The sequence below is a fragment of the Lissotriton vulgaris genome, chromosome 1_1 (assembly GCF_964263255.1).
Source record: "Lissotriton vulgaris chromosome 1_1, aLisVul1.2, whole genome shotgun sequence".
Lineage (NCBI taxonomy): Eukaryota > Metazoa > Chordata > Amphibia > Caudata > Salamandridae > Lissotriton > Lissotriton vulgaris.
Window position 1 is genome coordinate 1304971995 of NC_141685.1, and position 21154 is coordinate 1304993148.

At 45.2% G+C, this 21154-nt stretch overlaps 1 protein-coding gene across 3 annotated transcripts in view; it reads left to right on the forward strand.

The window, feature by feature from the left end:
• The window catches only part of RARG (retinoic acid receptor gamma), a 378215-nt gene that overhangs the window by 339583 nt on the left and 17478 nt on the right, over positions 1–21154 (forward strand). For all 3 annotated transcript variants that reach the window (XM_086965476.1, XM_086965487.1, XM_086965498.1), the window contains 3 exons: positions 5217–5393; positions 6746–6950; positions 20836–20994. In XM_086965476.1, coding sequence (XP_086821602.1) covers positions 5217–5393; positions 6746–6950; positions 20836–20994 — 541 coding nt within the window. The remainder of the gene's footprint in view (positions 1–5216; positions 5394–6745; positions 6951–20835; positions 20995–21154) is intronic.

Here is a 21154-nt window from a genome sequence, read left to right on the forward strand (position 1 = left end):
CCTCTTGAACAATAATCAGGAGACTGGAGTTAAGGAAAATAAAATCATTCGTATTCCAAAATCCCTTGCTGCTACTCCAGGCCAGCTCAGAGTGCCTGTAGTCATCCACATTCTTATACATAAAGTAGTTTTTTTATTAAAAGGGAAAAAAAGGTATGGTCCCAAAAAAGCCATTGTGGGTGACTTTGAGTGAGAGTCTCCTTTGTGGATTTCACACAATTTGAAGGAAAATCCCATGTATCCAGTTTGACTAGGGTACACACAACACCACTGGAATTCTATACCCTAGTAGTACCTTCATATCGACTTTGGCAAAGTCACAATGTGTCCCTGCATTTGCTTGAGTAAGGGCAAACAGATTAACTCTTGACTGCTACTTCAGATATTATTGTAATGGCAAGACCTGACAATAGTGGACCCAGATGAATGGGTTCCCACAAAGGGCCCAGTAAAATAACCAAAACCATTTTTTTTTAATTGAGACCGCTCTTTCAAAATCGAAAACTGGAAGTGAAAGAAATATCCATATTCTCCATCTGTTCTGTATACAAAAAAATGACCGCAAACATAATTCATGGACCTTGAGTAATGACCGAGCATGTACTCAATACTGAAAAAAGATCAAAAATCTGACTCCATATAGTAGAGCAGTGGATTTTTAAATCTCTAAACTGAAAACCCTCCGCCCTTTAGAATGGCAGGCTTCTCCCATGGAAGTTTCAGGCACTCTGCCAGAAGAAACCAGGTATCTTTCAGGCAAATCTTGAGCATCTCACATTGGGTTCTGGTTTAAGTGAAGCCTACAAGTCGCAGCAAGAACAATCACATTTAATGTCTCTATTCCAGTAAAAAAGACTTTCTGAGCGGGATGGAAGACTACTGTGGAGAGTGAGAAGCTAAAAAGTTGTCAGTTCATCACTTTATTCTCATTAGAAAAGCATAGTTTGTATTTATTATTTTAAACGTCTCAAGAATAGTCGAGGAGTGGTATAGGTCACACACTTTAAAAAAATATATAAATCCTTAACAAAAACCTCTGATGCCTACTATATGAATTTGCAGGAAATCATGAGGGATGGCGAATTCTAAACCGTATGCATGTAATGTGTGTATCTCAAAATATGCATTTGCTGCCTTGGGAATAAAGTCTGAAAGATATGGACACTGCACCATTACATTATTTTCTAAGGAGTGTATCATTATGGTAGTTAAAATCCAAAACCTTACTTTGTATCATTATGGTAGTTAAGATCCAAAACTTTACTTTGTCAGTAGTGGGAGTGAGCGTCCCCCTAGTAGTCCCCCTAGACTTCTTCTGGGATACCATAGTAGAGGTGTTCTCAGTTTCATGCCAAAACCTCACTTCTCAAATATTCTGAGATAAGTTGGTACTTGGTTCGATGCGGGCAGGAGGAGAAAAAAAGGAGCACGGTAGGAAAAACACAGAGGGGCTGCTATAAAACAAACTTTGCTTCCAGGTCACCACCCACCCTCCATAGACCAGCACTTTCCTGGAAACCAGAACCATTTTGATGAAGGGTGGAACAAAAAATTGGTATGTTGGTGGCAAAGGAGAGGGGGCGCAAGACCTGGCAGAAAAATCACTATTGTGGAAGTTAACAGCGGAATATATGCATCTATGGCTTACCTTCAGAGAAAATCCTAAAGCCAAACTTAATGCAGTATAATATACAGGCAGACCGTGGAGACGGGCAGTAAATCGGGACTTGTGTTAATGGTAGCTGTATGCAACACAAGAGATTTGAAAGTGGCCCATCCGAGACCGCAAACATCGGCAAGGCCTAAAAAAACTTCTGCAGTAGCTGTTAGATATGAACTGGAGCTATTGCTACCAGGCACGCAGCGTGGTTGGCAGCCTTGGTGGTATTTTCCATAAAATGCAGGATAGGAAATGTGCAGTCTTCTCAACTACCTCTATTTTGTTAGCGAGTGATTGTTTTTTTTTATCAACAGGAAACCGTTTACTTACCATAGAGTAAGGAACCAGGCACAGACCCAGAATATCTGGTCAACCCCTTGCTGTCTATGGAGAATTGTTTATGCAGATATGGATACTGGCGTTGCTGCCCTTAAGTTCCAGTGACGTAACATGGAACGGTGGAACAAAATGACAGCAATTCATGCTATGTCTTAAAAATTTATAATTAAAAATCAGTCCGAAATTTAGATTGACAACTTTTCGGATGGCCCCAATATAATATTTGTGTAGATTTTCGCCCTTGCTCCTTCTAGGTTTTGTGTTTTTAAGAGTCACCGGGACTCTTAGAAAAGCTGTTGTACTTGTTATAGGTGACATCTATAGAAGTACTTGGCAAGTACAGTGAATCAACAGAAAAAAAGGAACCGGAGCGTGGGAGGAAATCCCCTGTGTATGGATAAACTCCTACCTGCAGACTGAGCATTGCTCCAGCCACTGACTCTACCAAATGATCAGACCCAACCACTGGGTCAGAGCAAGCTGCTCTCTCCAACATCCACTGATATTCACATTCTCTCACCTCTCCCGGGTGCAGTTGCTTATAACGCGGAAAATGCACAATTTTAGTCCTTTTCTATCTCCTTAATAAACCCGGCAGGCAGGGCTCACAGTGACCGTGTTTAATCAATCAGTCAATCACCTCACTTTATTTCGGTTACTGAAAGGTGCCTTAAAGGCAAATAAAAACAAAACAAATGCAAACCCAGGTCCTAAACACAAACATTTGACAGAGCCTTGTACATTACAGTTTGGGTTAACGAGACTAATTCACATGAAGATACCACCACTGTTCGGCCATATACCAGTAAGACAGGCACATCAATTTCTGTCATTCTTGCCTAAGCCCTGGTTACAGAAACAAATTCTTAGAATAAAATAACAGAAAAGTTATAGTAAGCAAGCCATAGAGGAAGCCACAAACTCGACCAGATCACACAATTCATTAGAGATTAACTGCCACAATTTTTTACAAAACCGAAAATATCCAAGGCTCCCCCTGAAATGTTTCGGCCCATTTAGGTCTCTGCGTAGGCGAGACCTAAAAAACAATGATTTCCTTCTATATTGGGCACATTTTTTAGAAAGGCACAAATGTTGATACCGTTGGATTGTAGAATGTATTTGCTGCAGATGGTCTAAAGCTAATCTGGAACTTCTGATTACATGCGAATTAATAATAGGCATTAAAAAACTTTTAGTAAAAAACAAGTTAAAAATGGGCTGAAAGGGTCAACTGCAGCATCGTTTGTGGGGAGGATTCATCACAGGGGCATATTACATCTTTAGATGTGTCAAATTGACCAAGGGGAAACCTGAGATGCCACCTCACAAATCCAAATCAAAACCTGGTTCATAGTAGTCTATCCCAGGCCCCATCGATCCATACTAAATATGGTTCCAGGTTTAACAAACTGCAAGTCCAAATACTCCCCAACAGTTGGTTGACTTAATTCGAATTCCTACCTACTGGTTTTCATCCTAGACTTACCCAGGTCAAGTCAGTTTTAGTTACAGAATTTGGGTTAGTGAAAAGGTTTGGCCTTGCCAGCTTCACCAGTTCTGCCCTAACCTAGCTGAACCAGTTAATTTTCAGGGCTCTCTGACACAAAAGCCAATCCTCAATAACCTCCTTGTTAAGTGAGGCGTAAGGATTTGCCCAGATGGAACACCAAAGAATGGGCCAACTTGATAATATTGTTTTTCAAATTCTGAATAATTCAAAAGGGTCCCACTTCTGAAGAGACAGCTCTCGGCCTTGAGTAGCTTAACTGCCATTCATCGTCTCCTCCATGTCTGAGCACTGGCCTCATCCTAGCACAGTGCAGCCTGCCACTCCGATTTCTCCCCTACACAATCTCACCCTTGATAGTCAGCAGGAGATCTTTCTGTCGCTATCGTGTCTTGCATCAAAAACCTCTTCCAATACTAAGGTGTTCATTACGTCCTTCCGCCCCATCACACCACACCCTACAAAAACACGTCTGTTCCAACGCTTCCTAGCAGTTAGTCTCCAAACGTGGTTTAAATAAGTAGCCCACATGCAGCGTAATGTGGATATAAATGTCTTTGCTAGAATTCCAGCACTCTCCAGAGCAGTCGAGGCCGGGACAGAGCTGCCTTTGTTAAGCGTCCTGGTGTTTTACTGGCAGCTTCCTGCGTGAGGGAGGGGCAGCACGTCTGGCCGCGAGGAGCAGTTTATGCTGAGTATATGCCTGCTCCTCGCCCCTCCCCCACTGGAAGGCCTTCCTGGCGGGTTTCAGCGTGACTGCCATTGCAGCGACTGCAGTGAACACGGGGTGGCGCTGCAGGCTAAGGGTGCTCGGGATGGAAAAGGAAGGATAGTTGCAGGACCCACTCTAGAACAGCTAAATCTTTGTCAAAATAACTTCGTGAACATTGTACCACTGCTGGCTTTAGTGTTTTGAGCTTTCAGTATGGGAACACAACGCACACTTTGCGCTAAGGACTTCCAGACAGCCTCAGAAATGTGCACGAGACCAGGGCTGTGAGTTAGTCCCGCCCCAGGAGCAGTGGTGGGATCGCAGGTCACGACCGAGGAGCCCTGGCAGAGTGGGGTGCGAGTCTTGGTACAGCAAAAGCCAGAGGCGCTGCGGCGCATGATTGGGGTGCACCGATAGATGGACGTGGGTCCAAGCGCTGGAATATATAGCTACCGTGTCGGGCAAGTTTGGCCTGCGTTGGTACCTCAGTTTATCCGTGCTGGTACAGTACAGGGATGGGGGGACGGGTACAGCTGTCGATAGGTGATGAGCTGAGCCGTAAGGGGCATTGGAGGAGTCGCTGTAGTACGCATCCTTTACTGCAGCTGCCCTCTGTTCACATATGTGTTTCTTGTAAATATGGTTTGCTAATCCCTGAAATCACCCAGCCGAGATACTGTGTAGTTTTGGACATGGTGGCTCCATTGTAACTGGGAATGCTCAAAAAGAGAGTTTCATTGTTCGCATTAGAAATGTAGTTCATTGTGATGTTTTTGTTATGGCTAATATTGATGCCTCTTGCTCTGCCTACATTTCTTCATTCGTTCCATTGTCACCCTTCACTCCCTCTATACCATCTATCCATATGTATCTCCCGATCTCTCTTGATGTTATGCACGTTTCCATTCTTCTTCTCCCAACGTGTCACTCTCCTGCCGCCACCTATCTCAAATGTATCTTTTCTGTCATTCCTTCTGTTGCCTCCCCACCCTCAGAATTCCAGTGCAGACCACCGGGTCCAGCTCGACCTTGGCCTCTGGGACAAATTCAGCGAGCTCGCCACCAAGTGCATCATCAAGATTGTGGAGTTTGCCAAGCGGCTCCCAGGCTTTGCCACTCTGACCATCGCGGACCAGATCACTCTGCTGAAGGCCGCCTGCCTCGACATTCTGGTGAGATGCAGCGCGTGGCATGATTTCTGTGCCTGTGTTTTTTTTTGTTTTTTTTGTTCAAAATATTTTATTCAAAATACATATACAAAAACAAAACAGTTGTCTTACTTTGGGCAGCTCTTACAATGTGTACTTTGACATAGTGGAGCCAGAGAGCGAGAAGAAGAGAGAAGAGAGAGGGGGGGGGGGGTGCCTTGTGTTTGGAGGTAATGTTGTCTGCCCCCCCGAAGGAATATAACCCAGTTGAACCAGCGTTTAACCCGTTGCCAGTGCTGAAAATATTCCGCGCTAGTGCGGAACGTTCCATTGAGCTAATGAGATTGGAACGTTCAGCGGACGTGCGCAGCACTAGCGAGGTAGTGCACGCGACGACCGCTGAATGTTCCCCGCGCTTAAGGGGTTAAAGGTGGCTTTCCTAGTGTTCTTCCAGTTCCCCAGGATAGTTTTCACCGCTGCCGTCAGCAGAACGTCGATTAGTTCGCGTTCTTCTTTGAACTGAAGCTGTGGTGCTAGGAAGGCAGTGGCAATACCCGCTAGGCCTCGTTGTGTCTGGCAACCTGTGATTGTGTCTATGAGGTTGTATACTTTGTTCCAGAATGTTTTAACTTTGGGACATTCGTATATCATGTGGGCTAGGTCTCCCCTTGCTTTATGGCAGTTCCAAGATGGGCTTTCCTGAGTTTCACGTTAGTCCATGGAGGGATTTCTGCTCCGCGTGTACGGGTCTGGATGCATTACTTATCTAAGAGTGGGTGTGGGATCCTGGGAGTCTACTTAGTACACCCTAGGATTGGGCACCTCTGCTCAGATCAAAGCTGGGATCCTATCTCACCCCTCCAGCACAGTAGGAGCTCTTGCATCTCTCCCTGGGGTTGAGCAGAGCGAGCCTAGACCATCAGGTAGGAGAGAGACTTTTGTACCTTTGCATAGACAGACAGCCCTGTGTTGTTATGGTTAATAAAAGGAGGCAACTCTGCATCACTCCTCAGGCGGGTGGATGTCGGTGTGTCCATTGAAGGTATACCTGTGGGTCTCCTCCTGATGGTTTATAATGATGCAAGTGTACTCTGAGGAGGAACTGCGTGGTTTCACTCTCTGACAAGCCCTGCTTCCAGAGCTAATGCAAGGCCCTTACTGTCACTATGGATACATATTATGTTGTATATTAATAACCGAAAACTTCTCATTCATGTTTCCTGGGTGCAAAGTGATCCTTCAGTTCTGTAGCGAGCAGACGTCATTTCCCTGGTTTTCTTCTGTGCTTTAGTAGAGTGCTGCAGACCCCTTCTCCCTGGGCCCCCCACGATAGATAGACTCGTGCCCCTGACGAAGAGCTCTCTTGTCTCCCTCAGATGTTGCGGATTTGCACGCGGTACACGCCGGAGCAGGACACCATGACCTTTTCAGATGGACTGACCCTGAACCGGACCCAGATGCACAACGCTGGCTTCGGGCCCCTAACAGACCTGGTCTTTGCCTTTGCTGAGCAGCTGCTGCCCCTGGAGATGGACGACACCGAAACCGGACTGCTCAGCGCCATCTGTCTGATCTGCGGAGGTGAGAGCGTGACCAATCTCAGTGTATGAACCAACAGTACAGGTGTGTTTAGGAAACTAAGGTGAATTGGCTAAGGAGAACAATGTGAACCATAGGAGGACTGCCTCTGGGGGTAAAATGGCGAGCCAGACATTGGCAGGGGGGGGGGCAATACAAGACTGAGACTACAGGCTCGGCGAGGAGGGGGATTTGACAGACTGAGACCATTCTTTCTCGGGTGGTGCTCTGGCTGTATGACGAAAGATGAAGCATTTGAGCAAAAGCTGCAGTAGAACTAGTGTGGTAAACGTGAATTGTGCCAGCTATGGCGGCCTGAGCTGTAGGAAGCATGCGAGCACAGGCTTCAGAGAGCCGACTGTGTGTGCACACTTGTCACGATGCAAGTTCTGTGGGAGTTGAGACGGTGGGAAACAGGCAGTGTGGTTGTGAAAACTGGCAATATCGCAGTTTGACTCTTCCAAATTTACAAGGTGTATATTATTCCTCGGTCTAGTGTTTGTGTCTGACCACTTTTCTCTACATTTATTTATTTATTTATTTATTTTTAAAGTTTTATATAGCGCGAACAAGATCTTTGCAGATATCAGAGCGCTTTACAGAAACAGTAGGTTGGATAAGCGAGACTCTTACATCAATATGAGATTCCGTAGACAGTGCGTTGCAAGAATAGGGTATCAAACATACAAGAGTATACAGAGTAATAACAATCAAGAAACAATAATATGGAGGCAATACAATGTCTATACGGATAAGATTATAGCACCCCAGAGGGTGAGTAAGCACAATGTTGACAGTAAAGCAATAGTCAGTAGTGGGTGCGTTGCAGGATGTTGAGGCACTCAAGTCATAGTGTACCAAGGTACGTATTCAGACCGCTGATAATAAGGGAGTCAAATACTGTCATTGTTCCAATATCAATAGTGTTCAGGTGTATTTAGCCATACGGATGGCCTTCACCTCTTTCTTGAAGAGTATAGTGGACGGGATAAGCCTGATTTCTGGCGGGAGTGCATTCCAGTTCCTAGGTGCCATTCCAGAGAAGGAGCGTTTGTATGTTTTTTCCTTCCGGAATCTCCGTGGTTTCAGGAGGAGAGTGTTTGTGCTTCTGTTGGATCTTGAGCCTCCTGATATGGTCAGCTTATGAGAGAGGTAGTTGGGTGCCTTGTGGTGTATGGCCGAGTGTGTCATACAGGCAATTTTCAACTGAATTCTGGCTTCAATAGGCAGCCAGTTCAGGGCTTTTAAGTCAGGGGATATATGTGAGTGTTTTCTTGAGCCAGTGATGAGTCTCGCGGCCGCGTTCAGGGAGGCTCTTAGGGGAGCCGTTGTTGTCAGGGGGAGCCCGCTGAGAGCCACAATTCCGTAGTCTATGCGAGGAATGACTAAGGCTTGTACCACAGTTTGGAAGTCCTTGGGTGGTAGGAAGGGTTTGAGTTTTCTCAGCGTGTTGATTTGGAAGTTGGCTCCTTTAGTTGCTATGCTAATATGCTGCTGCATGTCGAGATTGCAGTCCAGAGTGATGCCAAGGGATTTCGCTGAGTCCACGATGGTGGGTTGGACATTGAGTGCGGTTAAATGATTGAGCCAGGTTTGGGTGATGGCCTTTTTCGCAGGAGGAGAGATCAGAAGGAACTCAGTTTTCAGAGCATTTAGTTTGAGGTGATTGACGGCCAGCCAGGCTTGGGTGTTTCTTAGTGTGGCATTTAACAGATTGATGTCTTCAGGGGATTGAAGCTTGAGGTAGAGCTGGGTGTCATCGGCGTACATATGGAAATGTACCTTAGAAGATTGAAGCAAGGAGGTGAGTGGTTCCATGACGAGGTTGAACAAAGTGGGGGATAGGGAGGAACCTTGCGGAACGCCCAGTGTTACTGGCACAGGCGAGGACAGTGCGTTGTTGATCTTGAACCTCTGTGAACGGTTGTGTAGAAAGGACGTGAACCATTTGAGAACCGTCCCGGATATGCCCATTCTGGTATTTAGGAGCTCCAGAAGATTCTCGTGTTTGACCGTATCGAATGCTGAAGAGAGGTCAAGGAGGATGAGGAGGCAAGACTCATTGTGATCAAGGATTTGGAGGGCATCATCTATTATGTGTGTCATGGCCGTTTCCGTGCTATGCTTTGCTCTGAATCCGGATTGGTGAGAGTTGAGGAGGTCAAACTGCTCAATGTGTTTTGTCAGTTGGAGTTGTACGCATTTTTCTAACAGTTTTGCTAGAGTGGTGATATTGGTGATAGGACGATAGTTGTTTGGGTCGGCCGGGTCAGCTGTGGGTTTCTTGAGTATAGGCGTGACTTGCCCAATCTTGAGGGAGTCTGGGATGAGCCCTTGTTGCAGGGAACAGTTGATGATTTTAGTCCAGAGTGGGAGAAACAGGGGGGTGAGGACTTTAACAGCATTGACAGGTAGGGGATCTGTGTGATGATTGGCGGGTTTCAAGGTGACCAGCAGCTTGTGAATTGATTCTTCGGAATAGGTGTCGAAGGACGTCCATGAAGCGTTGTTTTTAGCATGAGTGTTAGTTATGCATATGGAGCCGGCGAGTCGACTTACGTCCTTGATGAGATTGCTTCTTATAGTGTTGTTCTTTTGCTTGAAGAAAGCGGAGAAGTCTTCGCAACTTGGGATAGCCTTTGTTAAGTTGTTGGGTTGTGGTGGTTGCGTTTTGGTTTGGGTTTTGACTAACTCGAACAGTTTTTTTGGTCGGTTTTTAGCTTGATCCAGCTGTTGGCTAAAGAATATTGATTTCGAGCGTTTGATTTTTCTGAAGTAGGTGTTTCTCTTACTCTTAAGCGTTCTAAGGTTCAGTGCTGAGGGGTCCGATCTCCACGCGCGCTCAGCTAAGCACATCACACGTCTGTCTTCATTGAGTCTGCCATCGTACCATGGGTTCGAGTTCTTGGTGGAGACTTTCTTCAATTGCAAGGGTGCGGCTTCATTGATTATTGTAGACATGGAGTCTAAGTAGAGGTTGGTCAATGAGTGCACATCAGTGACGTCCGTCGGGGGAAGAAGGAGACTGCCTGTGTGGGCAGGCAAGGACTTTGGGTTAAGGTTCTTCAGGTCCCTCTTCCAAATCTTGGTTTTGGCAGGTTGCGCCTGGTTAAGTTTGACTTTTTCATTGATGAAGAAGGTGATGATGTGGTGGTCTGACCAGTCACATGGTTCGATTGTGACTAGTTGGGTAGAGTCTTCTTTGGCGATGATAAGGTCAATGATGGAGCCTTTTTCATGTGTCGGACCGTTGCAGATTTGGGTGAGGTCAAGTGCGTCGAGGAACGTCTTAAGGCACTTCACCACAGTGTCTTTCTGGTCATTCCAGTGGAGGTTGAAGTCTCCCAGGTAAATTTGATTAAGCTGTCGACCGGCGTTGGTGGATATCATGTCCATTAGTTGTTGGGTGAAGATGAAGTTATCACCGGGTGGGTGGTAAACAACATGAAGGGAGCACACAGGTTTGCCCTCACTAGAGATCTCAAGGCACATGAGTTCGCAGGAGGAGAGAGAGGGGGAGGGGCCTTCAGTGACAGCTAGGTTGCTCCTGTAGATGCATGCGATGCCCCCGCCCGTCTTGCCATTCCTATCGAGTCTAATAATGCGATAGTTGGGGGGGACTAGTATGTCCATTATGGGTGTGGATGTTTCAGTTAACCACGTTTCAGTCAGAATGGCTAGATCAATGCCCCTTGATAAGATGAGCTCCGCGACGCCAGAGGAGTGTCCCCGGGCCGATCTGCAGTTGAGCAGGATACTCTTTAGTCTAGGGGTGAGGAGGGTGGGGGAATGTTCTAAGGAGAGGGGGATATTTTTGAGATTACAAGAGACAGAACTTCTGTCATTCAGTGTGGGTGGCCTGAGGGGATTTGTGGGAATCGTGGGTATGGGGAGGTGTGTTGTGGGTGCGCGTTTTGTGGGACCTGGGCCATAGGAGCAGAGTAGATTGTGTAAGTCTCGGCCCGAAAGGGTGTTTAGGGTGCGACGGGGACGGCCGGAGGCCTTACGATCAGGGATAGAAGGCCAACGCGGGGAGAGCAAGGTGGAACGGTTTGAGGGGCGAGTGGAGTCCTTGTTGGGCGGGGAAGAGTAGGGTAGTGGGTGCCTGGGGTGTGTGAGAAGAAGTTCTTTGATGGTATGGAGCTCTTCCTTGACTTGTAGGAGAGTGGAGATGATCGTGTCCAGTGTTGGATTGGGGATGGAGTTGGAAGTGAGAGTAGTGGGTGAGTGTTTGAGTCGGGTAATGGGGTGGGAACTGGGTCGAATGTGACGTGATGTGCGCGCAATGGAGCAGGGCTCTGCTGTCCGAGTAGGTGGGGTAGCGTTCGAAGGATGAGAGAGTTTGGGAACAGGGGGCGGGGATGAGGACAGGGGGCGGTTGATAGCGTGCGTGATGGCGCTTGTGGTAGGCGGTGTGGGTGAGTTGGGGGATGAATGTAGACTGGATGGGGAAGGAGTGACAATAGGGGGGTGGGGGCTAAGAATGGGAGGGGATAAAGGATAAGGGGTTATGTTGAGGGAGGTGGTGTGTTCCGTGAGTCTGGCCGATGGGGTGGGGTAGTGGGGAGTGAGAGGGGGGGGGGAGAGAGGGTGAGGGTTGGTCATGATGCGGGAGGTATGCTTAAGGTGGTGGAGGTGGGTTCTGCGCGACTTGTGTGAGGAGAGGGGTGGGGAATAAGGAGGGTGGGGGTAATGGTGATGTGTGAAGGGGGATGATAATCGTCCGTGCATGAGGGGTGTGGGGAAGTGGGATCGGATGGGTGAACGATTACAGCAGCATCTGCGACGTTCGCAGAGGTTGTGTGGTGGGGGGTGAGAAGGGTGGGGATAACCGGAGTGAGCAAAGGGGGGTGATCTTCGCTAGTGCATGGAGGAATTTGGGGGATATGAACGGGTGGTATGCAATGGGAGGTATGATCAGGAGGGTGACTGATTGCCGCGGATTGGGGAGGGGAGAGCTGTGAGATGTTCCTCAGCTGTGATGGGGTGCGGCTGGTGCATATGGGGGAGAGGTGTATGTCTGTGATTGCGAGGTGTGGGGCAGCTACAATAGGTCGGTGGGTGATTAAGGTGCAGGGGGTAGAGGGGGAGAGATCTATGTCTGAGCTTAAGGAGTGTGGGGTAGCTACAGAAGGTGGGTGGGTTATTAAGGTGCTGGGGGTAGTGGAGAGGTGCGTGCCGTTTTGGAGCTGAGCTATGATAGCTGGGTTGTGATTGGAGGCTGTGCGTTTTGGAGGACTAGGGGTGCTGTGAGTGGGGGTTCGTGGATTGGAGAGGTGCTGTTTGAAGGTGGGGAACATGTTGTCTAGTAGTTCCAGGTTCCTGTCTGTGGATTGAATTAGGACAATCCCGTTATTGTAGATGGTGATGGTGGTTCTGCCTGGGAAGAGTTGAGATGGTGTGATGGAGAGTGTTGAGCCATGGGCGGATTTCCTGGTAGAGGAGACGGTGAGTAAGGTGAAGAACACTTTTCTCCATTGGACTCTTCGTGTGGTGTGGAAGATGATGTCAATATTCATGGATCCATTCACCGATGAGAAATAGGTGTCGACAAAGGGGGTTTCAGGGTGGGTCCTAAGGAAGTTATGTTTAAAGCGCTTAGCGGCTTTTTTGTTGGGTAATGGTGGGTAGATGATTTTGTATGTGTGTTTGCCGATGAGATCCATGTTGGGTATAGGTAGGCGTAGAAGGGTGTACAATAATAACAAAAGCAAAAGACAAGTGCAAGCAAAAAATTACATGTAACGATAGTAACAATGGTGAGCAGACTGAGTATATGAGGTAGCAGTCGGGGTCAAGAGTGACCTTAGTGACATTAGGGAGCAATCAAAATATATGAGGTATCCATCGGTACGTCCCAAGAGAAAGTGAACTGGGTGCAGGTTACACAAGTGTATAAAATACAAGTAAAAATATAATAGTGATATGCGAGGTAGCATTTACATTAGTGCGCAATCAGAATACATGAGGTAGCAGTTGGTGCGTCACAAAGAGAAAGTGAATTGGGTGCAGGTTATAGGTGTACAAGATACAAGTAAAAATATATTATAGATAAGACATTGTCTAAACATTAACAAAGGCAAAAACATTGTCTTCAACACAAGAGGTAGTGGAAATACATTGGTATGAACCCAAATAAAGAGGTAGCAGCCTGTGTGTTACATGGGAAAGTGAACAGAGCGCCAGCTACAAAAATGCCTAACAGACCGGTAAAGGTATAATACTGCCAAAATGTCAAAAAGACAGGTAGAGGTATAATACTGCAGGAGAGAGCAGGCATTATGTTACTAGTGAACATAATACAACTAGAGGTATAGTATTGCCATACAAGAAGGTAGACACTCTATCCAGAAAATGGTGTAAACACATGGGTGTAAACCCCGGCTATCCACCCGAGAGAGAGACTAGGCAAAGATGGCCGCCCCATATGAGGAGAAGAGACAGTAGTCCTCTTTTTATTATTGTGGCTTTGTGAGCAGGGAGGGCAGTTTCGTTTTCAAGCTAGCCCAGTTCCTGAGTTGCTGTGAGGGAGTCTTATCTTGCAGGGGCCTCGTGGGCATTTATTTAGTTGTAAAAATTGAATGTTTGATAACAAATACATTTCATATGTAGTAAAACGATTTTGAGGCTTTTTGATTTCCAGAATTTTGGGATGGTACCCTCTCTGGAAAACTACTGTTATATATAATTGTAAATTCTAACTTGCCCCCAGCTACAGTTCTACTCGTTCTGCCTCTGTTAATGCAGTACTTCTGTCACAAACCCATCCATATGCCTCCAGTGCTAAACTCTTAATTTTTCACACATAATTGTTCACCACTGCGAGTGACCTCCTACTTATTGTCTCTTACAGTCATCGTGCAAGCAATAACTAGTTACTTAATTTTAACAATAGTTCTAAATTGTTCTAAATTCACAAAGTGTGCATTATTCTGCCATCTAGTGGTTAGTTTCAGAAATGAGCTGAATTTTATGTCGAATTTTGGCCATGTGATGGGGGAGTCAGTAGGACTCATTATGACACAGGGCCTCTATATGAAGGCTCTTTCTTCAGATTCTTTTTGCTGATGATGGTTTATAAATCAAGCATAAAAGCTGTAGAGCAATAGCAGATTTTAAAATAGACAACCATGTGAATTGAGACGCTTTAGTGAACGAAGCGAACTGGGCTGTTCAATCTGGCAAAAAAAGTGTTTAAATGCCAGTCAGAGCCTGAAAGTGGTTATTGGAAAAAATAATTTGTGAATCGCAGGTTCTGTATGTTGCCAAGCCGAAGATAACTTCCCCATCAATACTATCCAGGCCAACGTCCCAGGAAAAAAAATGAACCAGTCTTACTTGGGTGCAAATTGCATGCCAAATAAATCCTGGCACAAAACCTATTTACTCATCACTGCGTGGAATGCTACATAATTGCAGATCCTCATTCAAACATTTTTTGCAGCTCTGAGACAATATTACTAACTAACTTCAACCTAGACATCTTGGTTTCTGACAAAATCGTGGCTTAATTATACCTCAAAGCATATCCTCGAACTTCACCCCCGACCCCGCACTCCGCCATAGTATGCTGTGACTGCGAATGCAGACATGGTGGTAGGGTAGCAGCGATTCACAGAAACATTTTAAATTAAAGACGTCTTCGCAATGATCACTTCCAATCTCTCTCTCGCTTTATGAGAATCTCTGCCCATAGGGCATCCAATCTTTGGATGAATGTTGTATACCATCATCTAGTTGAGAACCGCACATTTGTTGAAGAATATATGGAATTTATGTCCTCTCAGGTGCAAATCTCTGAGTTCACAATCATCCCACAAGTCTTTATTCTACAGTGGAATGAAGATAACAACATTTCTGTTAAGCTGTTTCCTTTTTCCTTCGCAACCACTTCTTCCAACACAACTTAATATTCGCTCACGATAAAGGCTCCATTCTGGCCTGATCCTCTCAGAGGACTCTCTTCTGACTGCTGATGAGCTAATTTTAGTAGACTGTACTAACCGCTCTCCCATCACACTTTAATTTGTCCCCTGGAAAATGTATTTTATGGCTCTGACCAACATGGCTTGAGATGAGCTCCTCCTCCCATATGCCCAAAGTCCATTTTTTTTTTTTTTTAGTCAGCGGACCTCCGATAGGGAAGATCAGGAGCTAGGGAAGCCTAGCAAACGCAGATTTTTCGTCTTGAAAACTGTGCAAATTATAGAACCATATCTCCTGTGACCTCTAAGTGGTTAAAATTGCTTTTTATTGACTGGGTTTTGTTTTGATCTCTTGTTGGCGAAGCCATTTGGGTGTAGTAGGGCTCAGAGCCTAATGTCCTGTGGCTGCAGCGGTAAGTCTCCACAGGACATGCTCCACTTTACAACGTTCTGTAGCTATTACGAGGTACCCCGGAAGGCTTTTATTATCCCCATTTTGAAAAAGTTTGAAGTTCAGGCAGATTCCCCCTGCTTTTACTTTTTTACAAATGTTATCTGCAATACTGTTCTTTTTATGTCCTTAATTTTCTAATATCTGCCGTTAGGCTACGGGCCAGTTGCGATTAACCGTACGAGGTATACATGGTATGGTTGAGTTGTGTTCCTGGATGTATCGTTACCCTATGCTCCGTCTTTGTGTGGTCTTTTTATTATTTTCTAAAACATAAATAATACATTCTCTTTAGCTATATGTTATTTTTATGTACAGCATTTGATGTTATTTGGCAGGCTTGTTTTATGATAGACTTTTTTGTATATTCGGTTTTATTTGACTTTTATGGTTTTGTGCAAAAACGAATAAAGTGAGTTGATTGACTGACTACTTGCTCTCTTGTTAAGAAATCAAATTTCCTTAGTTCACGCTATATAGAACCCCAAAAATATATAAACAAATTGGGGTTTTCCCAAGCAGCAGTTAGTGGAGCAAGCTTGTAAACAGAAGATGAAACGCACATACATAAGATACGCAAGTTTTGAATATCTTCACGTCGATTTCTTACAAAAGGTACTAGCAGGTGCCTAGTCTGATATCATGGGAATGAGAAAGGATGGTCTTCATATAGCTGCAGAAATGTAAACGGATCCAGACCAACAAACTGTTCTCCGTTTTTAGTGCTTTAGGAGCCAAAATGCAAAAGTTGTTCTACATCAAATGGGTACTTCCTTTGTGCATTGTTGGCATGCGCAAGAAAACATGTCTGAAGCAGGTAATAGTTACACAAATGCCTAATTTTATTTAATCCTTTTTCATGCTTTCACAAATAATAAAAGTACTTGGGTCAGGCAGTACCTGTTTCAGAGGCTACTGTTTTCTATGGATCCCTTCAATGCCCTTTTGAGTAGGTAAAATAGGGACAATATTCTTCAATTTGTGTCTGGAAATAAGCAAATGGCAACAAGCCCACTGTCTATAATCTTTGCCTACACGGTGACCATATCTCTGAAGATTGGGCTGCATGTTTTTTTCTCAAACTAAAAGAAATGGAAAAATATAATTAGTGCTAGGACTACCACAATATTTAAGATGACATAAGGAAAATAACTTACTTTGTTGAATGTGGGGTTCCCTGAAACAGTGGCTTGGACGGAATAGTTGACTACAAAGAGGCACAGCAGGAACTATGCCAAATGTTGTGGATAGGGCATCTGATAATGTATAGGTCACCGAGATAGTGTCTACGAGCATTTTAGCATTGTGTTAAAATAAGAAGCATGCAATATCCGAGGATAGTAGGTCCTCAGAGCAAAACGATTTAAACTCAATGGCAAACATAAGGCTTCAGCATAGAAATCCATGACAGTTGAAAAACCCACTATGGGGGAAAAAATCCTTCTGAGGTATTCCAAATCTGACTCTTCTTTGAAAGATGATCGATCAACATCAAGGAATGGTAAAGGAGAAAGGTGCACATCTGCCTCCAAACACAAAAATATTCAACATAGGAAAAGGCGAGTGATTTAAGATTCTCATGTCAAAGAGAAGGATCTAAAAGGTGAAGCAGCCACCTATTTATAGGAAAAAGAAAAGGTTTGAGGTATTAAATACCTACAAGTCCCAAAGATCCAGACGTGGAAATGGGCTAGGATAGAGACAGGTAGTTGCACCCATAGAGATTAGGGACATCAACAGTGGTGAGGATATGGAAACGAATGCAACACCTCCCACAGAAGTACAAGAAGAAAGCAAAAGGTGTCATAAGGATATACTGCACTTAGCAGACACAGCGAGAAGAGAGCTCTGCATAGGTATAATATTAAGTAGACATACATGACTGACAATATCTGGGATCATATTTGAAGCTTAGTTCACTATTATTGATACACCAACCGTAGGCAGAAATGTATTTGTAACATCCGTAATAAATTTCAAAATCAGAGGAACCCCAGGGGGTAGTGGAGCCTTGTGAAAACATGATCATTTTCACATAGGATCACCAAGCCAAAAAAGGACAAGGTAGATGTCTATTTTCACAAACACATTTCCAGTAAAAGCAAGCTGGTGCATGGCTTCAGCAACCATCTTTGTGGCCTTTTGAATTGGAGTGAGAGTATAAGCCTCAAGGGTTACTGCAAAATCCTGCAAATTATTTTGTTCATTCTGCCTTCACCACATTTGACACTACAAGGGGCAGACTGAGGAATTACTGACCAGAATGTAGATGTTCAAACGCCTTGAATGTGTGACCCTATTCTACCAAACTCTACTATTTGCACCGCAGTACTGTTCTATGTGTTGGAGCAAATAAAACCAGGTTAAAAAAAAATGGCAGCTACGACACGAGTGCTCCATATCATAAACATCTATTTTGTATAGTGCTAATATTTAAACTACCTACGATTAACTCAAGGAACAAAAGTACAAGAGAGAACAAACCCATTCCTCTACAGCAACGTGAGGTTTGAAAACAAATATGTAAGTAGGGAGACCTCCTCTATCATGGAAACCTTGTTCCCCGTTATGCGAGGCATATAGCTTTCCGTATCTCAGGAAGTTGCTGTGCTCAAAGGGCTGTATTTTCTTTCCGACTTGGCCACTGTAGGAAAGGTCCCCTTTTTGACTGGTCACCCCCCACTTTTTACCTGGTATCTGATGTAATGTTAACAGAAATGCACTGGGTTCTGCTATCCAGGTCCTGAGTCCCAGATCTCTCTCTCCCTAAAACGGTATAATTGTTTCCCCAATTTGCAGTACCTCTAGCACTCCCTAATAAATGGTACCCCTTGTAATGAGGGCATGGGGTACTAAAGAGGGTCCCTAAGGGCTGCAGCATGTATTGTGCCACCCTAAGAGAACCGTCAGCACCAACATGCAAACTGCCATTGCAAGCTGCGTGTCATGCTGCACAGAAAAGTGAAGACATGACATGGCACACCCCTTGTATGCCGTGCCTGCAGACACTACATGCAGTATAGGTAAGTCACCCTTACAGCAGGCCTTACACCCCTAAGGCAGGGTGCATTATAATACATTTGTGGACATATCTGCATGCTTCTGTGATATCTAAGTCAATTCTTGGCTATTAAAAGTAAACCGGGAAGCCATTTTGAGTCCATGTGCTGGCACTGGTATTCATATGTTCCCCAGCTACGTGATGGCTTCACTGAAACTAGAGATGTTTGGTAACGCTCATCTCGTATTAACCCCCAGTGATTGATTTATAAATACATGCACCCAGAGTGCAACTTAGAGTTGCCCCCTGACAACCTACCAACTGCAGTGTCCTGGCTGACTGGTGTGGACCAGCCTGCCACCACAGGCACGTTTCTGACCCCCCTCCAGGTGAGAACCAATGCTCTCTGAGGGTAGATACAATGCCTGCTTAGGCTGGAGTTGGTGTCACCTCCTCCAAGTAGGATGGCTAAGTGATCACATATCAATGTAGGAGTCTTGAAGGCCCTCTGCCGCCTTTGATATGCAAACCAAAGCTTCCCCATACAGGGGAAATGCCACCCCCTGCCCTGGGACCAGTTGGCACCAGGACCAGAAGGAAAACTAGCTAGTCGGGAGGTGCGCCCCCCGCTCAGGCTTGTACCACCCCTAAGGTGGGCTACTTGAAGTGGACACATCTTTTAGAGTTCCACCATCTTAGTTTGGCAGAATTTGTCTTTCTGGGTCAGGGTTATGCCCGGAAATGGTCATATAGAGGGTGTAGACACCCTAAAGGTAAGTAGCCCTTTGGCTACTAAATGTCACGCCCTGTATTGCCCCTAATCTGAGTATTTAGGTGGCACCCCTGACACCAGGAACTCTGATTCGACGGATCAAGGAGCAGAGGACAAAAAGAGCTGCGAGAACAGAAAACTGACTGGACTTGTGGTGCAAAGCCCTGCATACCTCCACCAAGTCTCGACAATCGTGACCAGGGACTCTTCCTGCAGCTGACCAGCTTCCAAGACCCCTGTTAGACTGCCAGCCCTACAAATTGTCAGCAATCTCTCTTAGAGTGAAAGAGCTACACACATTTGAAATACCAGGGCTGTTGCCATCATCATGTCTAAAAAAGGAAGCTGCCAGTTAGACTAGAGTTTTTTTCTACATATAGGATTTCCAGTAGGCAGCCTAAAAAAACTGCAAGGCCTCCCCTATGTACCTTTCTTTGGAAGAGCTTCTGGTCTGGAAGGCCTATTTTTGGCAGAGAGAAGATTTTTCCATGCTTGGCAGCATGTGCTTTATCTGCCATATGCCTATGGGCTTTATCTACAGCGAGCACCTGCATGCAGAAATGTTCTGGTCCACTGCGGGCAATACAGGTACCTGGAGTGTATATGGCAAATATTTTTCCATCACACTGCAAGCAGTTTTTGAGGAAACTAGCATTGCCATAACGAGAGACATGAGTAGAGAAACCGAATTGCACTATTTCTGTACCTGTTTGCAGGGAATATAGAGCAAAGTTTGGCACTTACTCTATTGTGCCTTTGTGTTTTTATTCAACTAAAGTCCATGGTAAAATGTGAGAGTAACAGAAGTGTTACACAGAGTGCCTCTGACAGAGTGGATAAAATAAGTTCTTGGGCTGAGCTGGTTGAACTGAAGGAAGCACCATTCATTTCAAACATAACATTTAACCAAGGAGACCTCCTTTTCCCAATACAGCAGTGTTGAAACATTTCCTCCCAAAATATCTTTTATGTGTGCTAATAATATTTAAAAATAAAATGATGAAATGTTTGCAATAACGTGTGACGTCTGGGAATAGTTGAAACACTTTAATACTGGACAAGATCCTTGAAGATGACATGTACGTACATGACTGCAGTGATTGGGCAGAGTAAGGCACAGAGAAGTGGACGACAGGCAGGGCTGGCATACTTGATAAAGGAGTTGGGAGTTGTAGGCAAAAAATGCATCAGAAAATGTGTGAGCACAGGCTGTGGACTGCACACTCTGTAGGCACATGTTAGGTGTGTTGGCACTGTAAGCACTGGTTAGGGGTGTGTGTGTGCGTGTGTGTGGGGGGGGGGGTTCTAGCAGCATTCCCTGTCAAGGATGCACAGTGCAGGCATACTCTGGGGAGCAGTCCCTGCAGTAGCACAGGCAGTGTTGCAACAGCGATGGCAATAGGAACAGGTATTGTGGCAGTGATGTGAGTGGGAATGCATTGTATGGTATAGACTTAATGACTGTATTAGCAGCAGAAGTAGAAAATGTTGCAGTGATAGTAGTTTGTAGACCTTTGTTGCAGGGCTGGCAGTGGAGCAAACTTTGAGGAGTGGTGGCTGTGGGGTGTAGGGGGCAAAGCCTAATGCAGGATGACTCCAGAATCTAATTGTTGCTCTGCTGGGAAAGAAGGAACAGATGTTAATGACTGCAGCGAAAATAAAGAATGTCTGCTCCCACAGCAAAAACATTTAAGTGCTGTCAGTAATGCAACAAACTAACCTGTTGAAATTCTGTACAGATCGGATGGATTTGGAGGAACCGGAGAAGGTCGACAAACTGCAGGAACCTCTTTTAGAGGCATTAAAAATATATGCCCGGCGACGACGACCAAACAAGCCATACATGTTCCCCCGCATGTTGATGAAAATTACAGATCTGCGAGGGATCAGTACCAAAGGTCAGTATTACCTTTTCCATTTTTAATTTTTTTTTTATTATGAACCTCTGAAGAAGGACAGGGCACTGCTGAAGAACGGTTCCACTGCTGTCATCCTGTAGGTCTTGCGGGGCTTAGTCAGGGTAACATAGCAATGAGCCTTCTTTATTTTTTTTTTAAA